The 15,814-nt window shown below is 41.5% G+C and overlaps 1 protein-coding gene across 1 annotated transcript in view; it reads right to left on the bottom strand.

The window, feature by feature from the left end:
• Positions 1-15,814, bottom strand: part of LOC126088202 (mitoguardin) — a 119,216-nt gene that overhangs the window by 11,593 nt on the left and 91,809 nt on the right. The window contains exons 3-5 of the mRNA XM_049906327.1: positions 9,271-9,383; positions 8,924-9,092; positions 8,601-8,834 (exon numbers count right to left, since the gene is read on the bottom strand). Of these exons, the coding sequence (XP_049762284.1) occupies positions 8,601-8,834; positions 8,924-9,092; positions 9,271-9,383 (516 nt within the window). The remainder of the gene's footprint in view (positions 1-8,600; positions 8,835-8,923; positions 9,093-9,270; positions 9,384-15,814) is intronic.

Genomic DNA, 15,814 nt, shown 5'->3' with positions numbered 1-15,814 from the left:
GTATACTTACCAGGAGGAATTTAATATTAGAATGCAGAGCTTGAGAAATAACTTCACTGAATTTATTGTAAAGCATGCCACGAAAATGTGTCAGGGATTTAAACACTTGTGGTTTCATAATTCAGCCCTCAAGTGTCTTAAGATGATGACAGCCTCTGATATTTTGGAGAACAGGCAAGTAGGTTGATTATTTATGGTGGTTGAGCCCTCTGTTCACAGTGTATAGCATCTAGGCAACTTGGTAAGCCTGCACAGAGATGTTTGACATGCTCTCTTCCACTAAAATGGAAATAATGATACCTCTTACGAAAATGGCATGGCTATTCCAGCAGCCAGTGATGGAACAAGGTGCAACCAACTACACACTGTCGAGCACATTGGAACCATTAGTGCATATTGTTTGAGGTCTAAGGACATATCTATCATTCCAGCAATTGACATTGAAAATTAAGAGGAGCCACCTTATTCATGGAATTTCAGCAAAGCTCACCTGCAGAATTGTTACCAGAACTGGTTGGAGCCCTCTGGTTCTAAACTGTGTGAAGGCTTGGTTCAGTGACAAGCTAGACTGCAACTTTCTGGACTTTGGACTCAGTGTTTAAATTGGGCAACTCTCCATCCACTCCAGATGATGGATCCCAAAGTATTAGTGTAATACTCAAAGAAATGAGTCCTACAAATGGAACCTTTAAAATCCTGGTGATCAACTTACTAAGCATTTACAATGAAGGTTTAAAGTTTGATGGAGTCCTAAAAAGCAGTAGAGCTTACATTATGCTGGGCACAAAGCTAGTTACAACTGTTAACTGATACACACATAAATTTTCCTCAAAAATCTCAGTATCAGAAGGACAGGCTAAACAGAAATGGAGGTGATGCATTTTTCATATTGGACGAGAAACTCAAATCCAGTAAGTTAGAAACTGAAGCTGCATGCAAGAGTGTTTGGGTAAGACTCATCATAAAGGATCCTATTGAGAACCAGACTCAGCCCAGATGTGCTCAGAAACTTTACACAAAATCTCATTTTGCTAGTACAAGTGTTTCAAATGCTACTGTTTTAAGTGGAGGAGAATTTAATAAGAGAATTTAACTATAAATTGAATTATAGTTTCAGTACTGATGGATGCAAAAAGACATTCTGCAAAACATTACTAAACACCTTCTCTGGAAATTATTTACAACAGATAGTTGAGAAGTCCAATCATGACAAATATTCTAATTAGACCTAATGCCAACAAATGGACCTGACCTCTTTGAGGAATTCCATATTGAAACATAACAGTGATCATGAGGCAGTTGAAGCTACAACAATTACTGAAGTACCAAGGGCAGCTAAATCAAGTAGGAAGGTTAATAAGTTTGGTAAAATGGGCAGCCATGTCATATCTCAAAGAGGAACTCAAAATATTTACTTCTGAGCAGGAGCACACAGAAGAACTACAGCTCAAGTTTAAAAATAATTATGACCATACACTGGCTAGATATATACCTAAGTTGAACAGTTAATATTTTCTAACAGTTATTAATCTTTATATATACACCTCAGCATTGTATGCAAAAAAACAATATAGCAGATTCTGAAATGAGGGAAAACACACACCTCAACAATACCACAGGCAAAACAAAATTAGACATACCTAGGCACAGGCTGACAAGAATATGGAATTCCCATCTAATCAATAGTCTAAAAGTATTTAATAAACTTCCATTTTCTTCTCAGTCAGCTCACGTAAGTAGCTTCAAGAGCAAGCTACTAAACTGGTTACTAATCAATCCTTTTTACAATATAACAGAATTTATGAATATAAAATCAATTGACATTAATTTTTAAGGATTTCATTATGTGATGTCACTGAATGTATTTATCTTATGTTATGGTGTATGTTATCATCTATGGGCACTATTTGCAATGCTCATTTAGCTGTAAGGTAATATTCAAGGAAAATGTTGTATGATACCCATGTAAATTGCCTATTCCACCTCAGGTGGTCAATGGTGAATAAAGAATCTGAATCCATGATATAGAATCACTGTGAATACACTTCTAAAGAAACAGACTATTGTACAATAAGTGTAAAACCAAGCATAGGGCCATGGTTAAACAAATTCTGGATGAAATATGTATGTAAGTCAAGAGGACAATTCATAGTCTTCAATGACTACTGTAGCAGTCTGGTATTCAAAGAACCTTCATATAGCCAAAAGAAATTTTTGAAATTTCTTAAGTTTGTCAGTGGCACCAAAGTCAGTACCCAGATGACACAGGAATCAAAATAAGAGTTTAACAAAGCAAAAGTAGGAATGCTGAAGTAAATTCTCTAATATTCCTTAACTAAGGAAGCTACATAAGTACTACTAACAAAGCTACATAAGTGCTACTAAGTTTATTTCTCCCATCATTTGAAAGATAGATGATGTAGTTATTAATGTTAACAACATTGGTAACAGCTAAAATTATGAGAGCCTCCAGGTCCTAATGGAATCTGTCACATTCTACAAGAATTTGCAGCTGAGCTGGCTCCCATTTTAATTAAAGTATACTGTAGAGCACTTTAGCAAAAAATTGTGCCTAATGATTGAAAATAAAAAAGCACATGTCACACCTTTCTACAAGTAAAAAGAAATTATATACATAAGTAACATCCACTCTCACTGGCATCCATCTGCTTTAGAATCCTAGAACATATTCTGAGCATGAATGAGATTATGTATGCCCAACAGCATAGGTTCCAAAAACATCACTTGTGTAGATCCCGTCTCTCACTTCTCACGTGACACCCTTTAGGTCACGTACAAAGGCCATCAAGTTTATACAGTATTTCCGTACCTCACTTCACTACGTATCACATCAATGTTCATCAACAAAATTGATATTATATGGAGGGGGGAGGTATCAAAAAAAATTTGCAATTCTTGCTAGGCAGAACACAGAATGTTATCTTGGATGAAGAGAGACTACTTAATATCCAGTTTACATTATATAGCACACATTTTATATGCTACTGCCTTATTTTTGTGCTGTAAACTATTTTCATCCAGTTCCACAGAGTGTACAGATTGCATGTTTTTTGTTGTTTTCATCCTCAGTCCAGAGACTGGTTTGATGCAGCCCTCCATGCTGCTCTATCCTGTGCAAGTATCTTTATCTGCAAGTAATACTGCAATGTAAATACTTTTGAATCTGCTCAGTGTATTCATCTTTTGCTCTCCTCCTATAATTATTACCCTTCATGCTGCTCTCCAATACCAAATTGGTGATCCCTTGATGCCTCAGAACATGTCCTACCAAGCGATCCTTCTTCTAGTCAAGTTGTACCACAAACTGCTCTTCCCCGAATTCCATTCACTACCTCCTCATTAGTTACATGATCTACCCATCTAATCTTCAGCATTCTTCTGTAGCACCACATTTCAAAATCTTCTGTTCTCTTCTTGTCTAAACTATTTATCATCCATGTTTTACTCCCATACATGGCTACACTCCAAACACATACTTTCAGAAAGACTTCCTGACACTTAAATCTATACTTGATGTTAACAAATTTCTCTTCTTGAGAAACACTTTCCTTGCCAGTCTACATTTTATATCCTCTCTACTTCGACCATCAGTTATATTTCCTCATCTAATTCCCACAGCATCACCTGATTTAATTCGACTACATTCCATTATCCTTGTTTTGCTTTTGTTGATGTTCATCTTATATCCTCCTTTCAAGACACTTGCCACTCTCTTCAGCTGCTCTTCCAGGTTCTTTGCTGTCTCTGCCAGAATTGCAATGTCATCAGCAAACTGCAAAGTTTTTATTTCTTCTCCATGGATTTTAATTCCTACTCCAAATTTGTCTTTTGTTTCCTTTACTTCTTGCTCAATATACAGATTGAATAACATTGGGGTAGGCTACAATCCTGTCTCTCTCCCTCCCCAACAACTGCTTCCCTTTCATGTCTCACAACTCTTAAAACTGTTATCTGGTTTCTGTACAAATTGTAAATAGCCTTTCACTCCCTGTATTTGACCATTGCCACCTTTAGAATTTGAAAGAGTATTCCAGTTAGCATTGTCAAAAGCCTTCTCTAAGTCCACAAATGCTAGAAACATAGGTTTGCCTTTCCTTGATCTACCTTCCAAGATAAGTCAGAGGTCAGTATTGCCTCACATGCTCCAACATTTCTATGGAATCCAAACTGATCTTCCCCAAGGCTGGCTTCTACCATTTTTTCCATTCATCTGTAAACAACTGGTGTCAGTATTTTGCAGCTGTGACTTATTAAGCTACTAGTTTGGTAATTTTCACACCTGTCAACACTTGCTTTCTTTTGGATTGGCATTATTATATTATTCTTGAAGTCTGAGGGTATTTTGCCTATCTTGTAAATCTTGCTTACCAGATGGTAAAGTTTTGTCAGGGCTGTCTCTCCCAAGGCTATCAGTAGTTCTGATGGAATGCTGTCTACTCCCATGGCCATGTCATCTTAGGTCTTTCAGTGCTCTGTCAAATTCTTCATGCAGTATCATATACCCCATCTCATCTTCATCTACGTCCCCTTCCATTTCCATAATGTTGCCCTTAAGTACATCACACTTCTATAGACCCTCTGTATACTACTTCCACCTTTCTGATTCCCCTTCTTTGCTTAGGTGTTCTCTAATTTTCATGTAGGTAGTATGGCAGTATCTATCTTACTCCTAGTGATATATGCCTCTACATCCTTGCATTTGTCCTCTGGCCATCCCTGCTTAGCCATTTTGCACTTCCTGTTGATCTAATTTTTGAGACACTTTTATTCCTTTTTGCCTACTTCATTCACTGCATTTTTATATTTCCTGCTTTCATCAATTAAATTCAACATCTCTTCTATTGCCCAAGGATTTCTACTAGCCCTCATCTTTTTACCTACTTCATCCTCTGCTGTATTCACCATTTCACCTCTCAGTTACCCATTCTTCTCCTACGGTATTTCTTTCTTGTGTTCTTGTCAGTTGTTCCGTAACACTCTCTCTGAAGCTCTCTACAACCTCTGGTTCTTTCAGTCTATCCTGGTCGCATCTCCTTAAATTCCCACCTTTTTGCAGTTTCTTCAGTTTTATTCTACAGTTCATACCCAATAGATTGTGGTCAGAGTCCACATCTATTCTTTGTTCTTAAATCTCTGTCCTACCATTATATAATCTATCTGAAACCTTTCAGTGTCTCCAGGCATCTTCCACGTATACAACATTCTTTCATAATTTTTAAACCAAGTGTTAGCTATGATAAAGTTATGCTCTGTGTGAAGTTCTACCAGGCAGCTTCCTCTTTCATTCCTTACCCCCATTCCATATTCATCTGAAACTTTTCCTTCTCTTCCTTTTCCTACTATCGAATTCCAGTTCCCCATGACTATTAGATTTTTGTCTCTCTTCATTATCTGAATAATTTCTTTTCTTTCATCAGACATTTTCCAATCTCATCTTCGTCTGCAGAGCTAGGTGGCATATAAACTTTTACTATCGTGGTAGGTGTGGCTACAATAATGTGTTCACAATGCTGTTTATAGTAGCTTGCCCATGCTACCATTTTGTTTTAGTCATTACTAAACCTACTTATGCATCACCCCTATTTGATTTTGTAGAGAGAGAGAGAGAGACAGAGAGAGAAAGAGAGAGAGAGAGAGAGAGACAGAGAGAGAGAGAGAGAGAGAGAGAGAGAGAGAGAGAGAGAGAGAGAGAGAGAGAGAACAATTAATAATTCATATGATTTAAACTGATTCAGGAACATTACTGAAACAAACTGACAGTATAGTAGCACTTGCTGGAATGAACAATAGCTACAATAAAGAAAAATCATGGCTATTTCATAAACCTGTAATGAAGTAATAACGAAGTTCAGATGGAATCAATATTATGTAGAATCCCATACATATATGACAGTCCAAACAAAAGCAAATGTATTTACAGATTAAACAGCCAATCACCGAAAGTAGCTGCCGAGCTGTATCATGTTACAGCAAGTGACCAATACCCTCCTCAGCAGATATAATTATACAAGGCATGGCGTGCATCAGGAAACTAAAGGAAAAGTAGCTTTGTGTAACAGATTGAAAGCAGAGTTGATCATCAAGGAGGAAGGAAATTGCCACTTCACAAAACCAAGGAAAATTCAACAGCAGCAGCTGAAGTAGCAGGGGAGCCAGGTACATCGATGAAAACTGAAGTGTAATTGGAGTAGCAAAGCCAAAAACAGTGCTTCCTGCATGTGAATGATTTTTTATTGACCAAAGGAAAGAAGAAACCCACAGGCATCACCAGAAGAAGAAGAAGGAGGAGGAGGAGGAGGAATCCCATGAAATGGGCATCAACATAGGAAGATGAAGACGCAAGTGCCATCCCACTTCAGTTATATTTTAGTCTAGGACCACTGGAAGATGACAATAAGACAAGTACAGAAGGAATAATAACCTCAATATGTATGCTTGTGGTAACATTAAAACATTCAGTCCTTGAAAAATGAACTTTTAAACTTACAGGTAGCTGTAAGTAACACTGATGTATAATTAAAACCCAAAGTTCTCAGAGAAAACAAAATGAAGTATGTAAATACAGGTTATATCTAGGCAATTACAAATTACTATCACACTTTTGCAAGAAACAGTTGATTAATGGAGGCTGTTGCATATTTGTAAAAGAAACTGCCCAGTAACAGCATTTTTGTAAAGTTAATATTCTATAGAAAACTGCTGAAAGGTCATTGGTGCAAAGATATGCTGCAAAACAACTTTTATTGTAATATTTGGTTACAGGACACCATGTTGAGATAACAATAGATTTGCACAAATCAAGAATTGTGAACTATCATACTATTTGAAGAAAAAAAACTAATTTATGTGGGAACTTAAAATTAACTTATGAGACAAGACTCAACCCAGAGTTTGACACTACTTACAACATATGGTTTTCATAATACCGTGAAAAGTTTTATTAAAATATGGAAGAATTCTCAATCTGCCACCGATTTTACAATTACCAATGTTGAATCCAATAGCTGTAATAGATTCCTGATACATGAAACAAGTCTATCTGATCATAATTCACAGGTGTTATCTATAAAAGTTGCTGTAAAGATAGCTACATACTACCCTTTCTCTTGCACAGATACTAGGATCTCTAACAAAGTTAGTTACAGAAAAAAATTGGAAAATAAAAATTGGCAATGATCTTACCTTTCTGATAATATAAATGATAAATACAGCATTTTACTTTATATTTACTTACAAGCTGTAGGAGAGTACCTACCAAGCAAAACAAGGAGTGAAGAGAAAGCGGGCATTTGCCATGTACCGCAAATTATAATATATATCAAAAGGTATCCAAACCATTGTAATAAATGTGTGTACTTCAAAGTGACTAAGTGATTTTTTTTTTATATATATATATATATATATATATATATATATATATATATATATATATATATATATATATATATATATATATATATATATATATATATATATATATATATATATATATATATATATATTTTCCCCTTAGGGGGGGGGAAAAAAGGACGGGTGCGCGCGCACACACACACACACACACACACACACACACACACACACACACACACACCTCCATCCATCCTTTTTTCCCCCTAAGGTAAGTCTTCCTGCTCCCGGGACTGGAATGACTCCTTACCCTCTCCCTTAAAACCCACATCCTTTCGTCTTTCCCTCTCCTTCCCTCTTTCCTGATGAGGCAACAGTTTGTTGCGAAAGCTTGAATTTTTGTGTGTATGTTTGTGTGTCTGTCGACCTGCCAGCACTTTCATTTGGTAAGTCACATCATCTTTGTTTTTAGGTGTATATATATATATATATATACATACATACATACATACATATATATAAACTATTTCAGTACACTTACACAAATGTTTAGCACTGTTTACAATGAAACATAATAATTAAAACCCAAGTTTAGAGCTTCACATCTTAACCCTATGGGAAGACAATAGATCACTGAACTGTGGTATGATGAAATATTCACTGAAAGGAACATAAAAATTAACAGTACTTTTATATAAATACTCTATTCTTGTTTAACATTGTTACTACACTGTTAAGTCAAAGAAATATATTGATCACTACAAAAACTATTCACGTGAATGTCATACCATATTGCATCCCTCATCTAGCCAGTTTGATCAGGGTTTTGCATATTTTCCCCAAATAATTGCAGATTAACATTAGGGGAGTTTTGTCTCCCCTTGTCCTCACACCAGATGAAGCATCCCCATCCCAGCTACCAAATATGCCATTGCAAGAGATATGTACAACAATTTGCAAATTTAATGAGAAAATGTTTGCTGTTACAATATTTGCACTAAGTATGTAGATGCTAGCAATATCATATGAAGTAAAAATCATAATGGGTTCCAGAGAAAACAATTTTATTTATGCATCCCCAGAAACAGAGGAAAACAATGCAAACAGATTTTAATTTCTCAACTACTAAAAGGTGCATAACTCAATAAATGTGACAGTGAAGTCAGTGGCAGCTAGAAAGTGAACAAATGAGACTACTGTGTCTGTGAGAAAGAGAAAAAATTAAATCTTACTGTTTCTTTAAATCCATTTGAGAGCCATCTGTTCTGGACAACTGCTGTAACTGAGGAGGGTGGAGAATCAAGGTCTTCAAAAGCATCCATCAAAATATAATCAAGCACTATATCATAAAATGTCATTGCTTTAACTCCTTTCAAACTCAGTTCCTGCTCAACTTCAACCCAGTTGCTCTCATTATGTAAAAATTCTAACATACTCTCATAGGCAACCAAGAATTCTTTTGGATCCTGCAAAAATACAGAAGTTTTTTCCAATTATTTACAACAAGGAAATATTAGTTAAAGCCTTATTACAATTAGCTGATAACAGTTCTTACCCTGTCTGCAAATAAAATAAGATCAGTAAGAACTTGCCGACCTGTATCAGCAAACCATCGAGAAACTCCTGGGTCTCTAAACAAATACTGGAAAGCTAATCGTATACAGTGAAGTTTGCATAGGTACTCCACATCAGATGCACAATGTACCATTTCAGTTCGTAAAGACCTGTAAAATTAGCAAAATTGTAGCATTACACAAATATTTTTAAGTGTCATTCCTGGGGTGAATTACCAGAAATCAAGGTTAGTTACTCATATACAATATAAGCTTTGAACTTTACCATTTTTAATAAACAAGATTTAATTTCTTGACAAAAATAAAAAGGACAGATGCACCAACATACCTGTAAGGAATACCCGATTCTTCAAATTGTTTTGTTGCTGACTGATACAGTGCAAGACTTCCTATGTCAGGAAATATGTCAACAAATTCTTCAAATTCTCTCAAGTCAGCTACCTGAAAAAAAAAATAGTAGTAGTAGTGGTGGTAGTAGTAGTAGTAGTAGTAGTAGTAGTAGTAGTAGTAGTAGTTTGGTTGGTTGATTTGATAGGGGGTTAAAGGGGCCAAATAGCAAGGTCATCAGTCCCTTGTTTCAAATGTGGTCCATTCAGATAGTGTGACATCTTAGAAAAGTCAGAACGATAAAAGGGAAAAGGCTAAAAAAACAGTTAAGTGAAAGTGCACTCATGTCGTCAATGGTAAAAACAAAATGAGGTAAGTCAGCAAGAGAGCGACCCCTACACTATGCTACAGGCAGGAAATATCCCACCTCTGAAGCAGTAGAGGCAAGACCACCTGCGACTGAAAAGCATGCAACCGCTAGAATGTAGAAGTGCATATGGGAAAAGGAGACTAACCAATCTTAAAAAGTGATAAAAACAGTAAAAGGAGAAGAAAAGAGGAGGAAGGGGAGTTGGGAATCTCCAGACACAGCTTACAGTGGGAGATACCCTAACGCTCACCACCCTGCCCCAACACCAGAGTGAGATTAAAAACCTTAAAACTGAGAATAAAAACCACTATCCCAGTGGAAACCGAGAACCAGTTCGACCAGCCGGGAATCGTCAGCCAATATCAAAGGTAAAGTGCGGGAGAGTCTGTACTTAGCACGCAGAGCCGAAAGAAGGGGGCATTCAACCAGAATGTGGGCTACTGACTGGAAAGCTCCACAACCATAAAGTGGGGGCGGCTCATCATGCAAAAGAAAACCATGGGTCAGCCTGGTATGGCCAATGAGGAGACGGCACAGTGTGGTTGAGTCCTTTCGGGAGAGGCGAACGGAAGAACACCACGGACCTGGTGTCACCTTAATCACACGAAGTTTATTAGACAGGGAGGTAGCCTCCCAAGAATTGGCCCATGAGTGTGCGAAGTGGGATTTGATGTGAAGCCATAAATCCGCTGCAGGAGGGGTTATAGAAAATGGAGGGTAAGTGACTGATCCCCCAGCCAAACGATCAGCAAGCTCATTACCTGGGATACCCACATGGCCAGGGACCCAAAGGAAGTCAACAGAACAAGGAGCACTGTGAAGATCAGCGAGATGATCATGGATGGCAGAGACCATGGGATGGCGCGAAAAACACCAGTCAATAGACAGAAGGCCACTCATGGAGTCCGTACATAACAAAACGTGGTTGTGTTGGGACTGTTTAATAAAGGTAAGGGACTGGGAAATTGCCATCAATTCCGCAGTAAACATCCCACGTGTAGGTGGCAGCAGATGATTTTCTGTTACAACAGATGACGTGAAGGTATATCCCACACGATCAGCAGATTTAGATCCATCGGTGTAAAAAACAACAGCATCCAGAAACTCCCATAAAATTCTGTGGAAAAAGGAACGGAACACCATCGGGGAGATGGAATCTTTCGGACGGCGGCGGAGATCCATCCGAATTAAGGGCCAAGGAACTAACCACGGGTGGGTGGAGGGGAGGGAGCGTGGAAGACAGGACAAAGAAGGAAGCTGAAAATCATGGCGAAGAGACGCAAGGCGGAGCCCAACCGGTAAACACGCTCGAGGGCGGGAATCAGATGGGTGACGTCCATGGTCTTGGAACAGGAGAGAATAGGAAGGATGAGTGGGAGAGGAACGGACAGCGATTACGTAAGACACAAGAAGCTGGGACTGCCGAACAGAAAGGGGGGGGGGGGGGTGAGTCCCAGCTTCAACCAGGAGACTATCAACAGGGCTAGTAGGGAAGGCACCAGTGGCCAAATGGATACCACGATGGTGGACTGGATCCAGCACGTGCAGTGTGGAAGGAGCAGCAGAGCCATAAACTTGACAACCATAGTCCAAGCGAGAGAAAACTAAAGCACGATAAAGGTGGAGGAGGAGAGAGCGGTCTGCACCCCAAAAGGTGTGGGCAAGGAAGCGAAGAACATTAAGTTTACGGAAATATTCTACCTTCAGAAGTCTGATATGGGGCAGCCAAGTGAGCTTGTTGTCGGAAGGAAGACTCAGGAAACGAAACTGTGGGACCACAGGCAATCGTCGTGCATCGAGATAGAGCTCTGGATCAAGGTGGATCATAGTACGGCGACAGAAGTGGACCACCCGCGATTTTAAAGGAGAGAATTGAAACCCATGTGAGGGTCCATGTAGAGGCACGCCGTATAGCTCCCTGCAGCTGCCGCTCTGCAGAGGCCATCGAAGAGGACTGACCCAAATGCAGAGATCATCCACATACAGAGCAGGGGCGACCAAAGGACTGACAGACGCCACATGTCCATCGATAGCCATGAGGAAAAGAAGTACACTCTATACAGAACCCTGTGGGATGCCCGTCTCCTGGGTCCATCGAGAACTAAAAACAGTACCAACCCGAAACCTGAACGACCGATGGAACAGGAACTGGCGGATAAAAATCTGGAGTGGGCCCCAGAGACCCCACTGATGAAGTGCAAGTAAGATGTGATGGCGCCAAGCCGTGTCCTAGGCCTTGCGAAGGTCAAAAAATACTGCAATCAAATAGCGGCACTGGGAAAAAGCCTGCCGAAGTGCGGATTCCAAGTGAAGTAAATGATCGATCGGAGACTGTCCCTCTCGGAAGCCACACTGGTAAGGAGACAATAGATCCCGAGATTCGAGGACCCAATTGAGCCGACGGGCTACCATCCATTCAAGTAACTTGCAAACAACATTTTTCAGACTAATTGGCCGATAGCTTTCAACAAATAGGGGGTTCTTACCAGGCTTAATGACAGGAACTACGATGCTATCCCTCCACTGAGAAGGGAATTCACCCTGGAGCCGAATACGGTTGAACACCTGGAGAAATTGTTGCCGTTGTGGAGCACTGAGATGCTGAAGCAGTTGGTTATGAATGGAGTCTGGGCCAGGGGCCGTATCATGAGGAGAAGAAAGTGCGGAAAGAAATTCCCATTCACTGAAAGGTTCGTTGTAAGATTGACTGACAAGGGGGTAAAACATAAGGCAGAAGCTTCGGCCCACTGTTTCCGGTGTGGGAAAGCAGCTGGATAGGAGGCTGATGCTGATGCCATTGCAAAATGGGTCGCAAGATGTTCCGCAAGACTCAACGGGTCCGTACAAAGGCCATCTGGGAGGTGAAGGCCTGGGAGGGTGGACTGCCGATGGTAACCTTCGAGAGAGCGAATTGTAGCCCATACCCGTGACATAGGGACAGTGGAACCAAGGGAAGAAACAAAGCGCTCCCAACGTATCAGTTTGCTCTGTTTGATTAAATAACGGGATTTAGCGTGAAGGCGTTTAAAAGTAATTAGGTTGGCAACGGATGGGTGCCTCTTAAGGTGTTGCAAAGCTCGACGGCGATCACGGATGGCGATGGCAATGGCAATGGCCGTACTCCACCACAGGACTTGCTGTCAGAGAAATGGTCCACACGAGCGCGGTACAGCAAGGCTAGCAGCGTGAACAATTGCGTCAGACACGTCACGTAGGACGTCATCAATACAACCCGACAAAGAGGGAGAAAACACGACCAGTGCAGTGTATAGAGGCCAATCGGCGAGTTGGAAAGACCAACGAGGTAACCTGTCCATCAGGGAGAGGGAAGGGAGCGAGAGAATCAACGGGAAATGGTCACTATCACAAAGGTCGTCGTGTGGCGACCAGTGTAATGAAGGGAGGAGGGAGGGAGGGAGAAGAAAGAGAAAGATCAATGGCAGAAAAGGTACCAAGACCGGCACTGAAATGAATAAGGCAGCCATCATTAAGAAGGCACAAGTCGTGGTCTGTAATAAACTGGTCTATGAGAAGACCTCTTCTAGATGGAAATGCACTGCCCCACAAGGGATGATGAGCATTAAAATCCCCAAGGAGGAGGAAGTTGCTGAAGGGCAGTTAAGGCAGCAGGTGTAAGAGTCCTGTCAGGAAGGAGATAAGATTGCAAACTGTGACCTCAGTGTCTAGGTGGACCCTAACAGCAACCGCTTCCAATGTAGTTTGAAGAGGAATCCACGTGCTAGCAACGTCTGTACGGACCAACATACAAACGCCACCAGAAGCCCGCAGTGGGCCAACCTGATTTAGACAGAAAACACGGAACCCACAGAGGGTCGGTGAGTGATCATCAGTAAAATGAGATTCCTGTAGAACCACACAAACTGCAGAGTAAGACGAAATAAGGGATTTCAACTCCGGAAGGTGGCGGTAATATCCATTACAATTCCATTGGATAACCACAGAATGATGATTCAAATGGGGGTTGAACAGGCTAAAGCCAGTCGTACCGCCGGATCACCACCCGTCACCGACAAGGAGGGGGGAGACATCCATGAACAACTGGTCAGAATCTGGTTGTGAAGCCGGGAATTTGACCTCTGGCGACACCAGAGACTCCTTGTCCCGGGACTTATGTTTCTTCTTCTTTTCTGTTTGAGATCGAGGAGGGCTGTGTGGCATGAAGGAGCCAGCTGCATCAAGATCTGGAACAGAAAGAGATCAGGCGACCTGGGGGCCGACAGACCGTGGTTCTCGCGGTCGTCGTGTGGCAGGAGACCGTTGGCCTGGAAGGTGCTGCGAAGGAGTATCCCGGGAGGGACGCTCTTGACCGGCAGACGCTGAAGAAGTGGGACACTTCTTCGGCTGGGGAGGCGGTGCAGCGGGTCCAGGATGGGGGAGGAAGGGGTGAAGATTTAACTAAAGCATAACTAGACGTCATCGACACAGGGTGAACACGTGCATACTTCTTTCGAGCCCCAGTGTAGGTTAGACGATCAAGGATCTTATACTCCTGTATCTTCTTTTCCTTCTTATATACTGGGAAATTTGGTGAGTGTGGAGAATGATTGCCATGACAATTTAAACACAGGGGGAACACAGGAACTCCCCTCATGGAGTGGACGTCCACAGTCACCACAGAGAGGGGCCTGCGAACAGCGGGAAGACGTGTCCAAAACACAAGCACTTAAAACATCTCATATGAGATGTGATGTACGGCTTCACATCACAGCGATAAACCATAATCTTTACTTTCTCAGGGAGGGTATACCCTTCAAAGGCCAGGATAAAGGCACCAGTATCAATGCAATTGTCCTTCGGAACCTTCTGAACATGCTGAACAAAGTTAACACCCCGCCGTCCGAGATTATCCCGAAGTTCCTCATCAGTTTGAAGGATGAGATCCCTGTGAAAAAAATCACACCTTGAACCATATTTAGAGACTGGTGGGGGGTAATGGACACAGGAATTGTGCCAAGATGGTTACAGGCACGAAGGGCCACAGACTGGACAGCTGAAGCAGTTTTGATCAACAACGAACCTGACCACATCTTGCTCAGGGAGTCCACTTCGCCAAACCCGTCTTCAATGTGTTCCACAAAGAATAAATGTTTGGTATTGGTGAAAGTATCCCCATCAGTCGTGGTGCAAACCAGATAGCGGGGGAAAGGTTTTGCCCCCTAGCTGACGGGCCTGACCCTCCTCCCAGGGGGTAGCCATGGAAGGGAAGACTTAAGGGGAAGGAGAAGCAGCACTAGAAGAAACAGTTCCACGCAGAGAGAGAGCCGCAGAAGAATGGCCAGAGTTCTGGATCCATATGCATTTCATTTACATAGCGTCCGCCCTGATCAGGGGCTCTCCTCACGGGCACCACCCAGCCACAGCAAGGGCCACATGGCACGGCGGCCATTCCGATGCTCCAGGATGACTAGCAACCACTCCTAGGCTTACATGAGGTGGTCACAGCTCAGGTATCGGAAGTGTGATCCCCGTGTGTTCAGAGGGCTCAACCAAAAGGGTACATAGTGACCCCACCACACGGGCTGGGTACCATGCTGGCTATGCACCCTAGCATCAGACGACATGAAAGAAAGGGTGGAATGAACTAGGAGGGCACACATCAGAGACACTTGGTAAGGTGCTCTTCCCCAAATGGCTCACACTACAGAAGAGAAATTTAGTAATGGAAGTCAAACTCCAGAGGGGGACCAGGGAGTGCCAAAAGGATGAGGTCATTACGCAACGAAACTAAATTGCAAAACCAACATAACCAGGAGGATAGGAGGGCCAACATAAGCAAGGACACCACGAGAGGGAGAGGAGAGGGCGAAGGGGAAGGAGCAAGGAGAGGAAAGGAGGGGAAGGGCAAGGAAATGCAGCCCTGGAAAGAAGGAAGGCTGCAATAGCTCGGGGTCCCGTGCTCGCCATAGAACCGTGAGCCCACTGGGGGAGTAGTAATAGTAATAATAACAAACTGTTGGAATGGGAAGGAATCCTAATGTGTGGTAAAATGCTACGTACATTCTGCCATGCATGTCATATGTCTTGCTGAGTATGAATACAGATGTAGAAATGAAAGTTCTGCTGTTTGCCTTCCACAAATTAAAAATTAAAGAAAAATCAGTTGTTTAAACTGTAAACAACTTCCTACAAGATATAATAAGATTGTAATATGTAT

The sequence above is a fragment of the Schistocerca cancellata genome, chromosome 6, assembly GCF_023864275.1.
Source record: "Schistocerca cancellata isolate TAMUIC-IGC-003103 chromosome 6, iqSchCanc2.1, whole genome shotgun sequence".
NCBI lineage: Eukaryota > Metazoa > Arthropoda > Insecta > Orthoptera > Acrididae > Schistocerca > Schistocerca cancellata.
The sequence above is the reverse complement of the archived record's forward strand: the minus strand, read 5'-3'. Positions and strand labels throughout refer to the sequence as shown.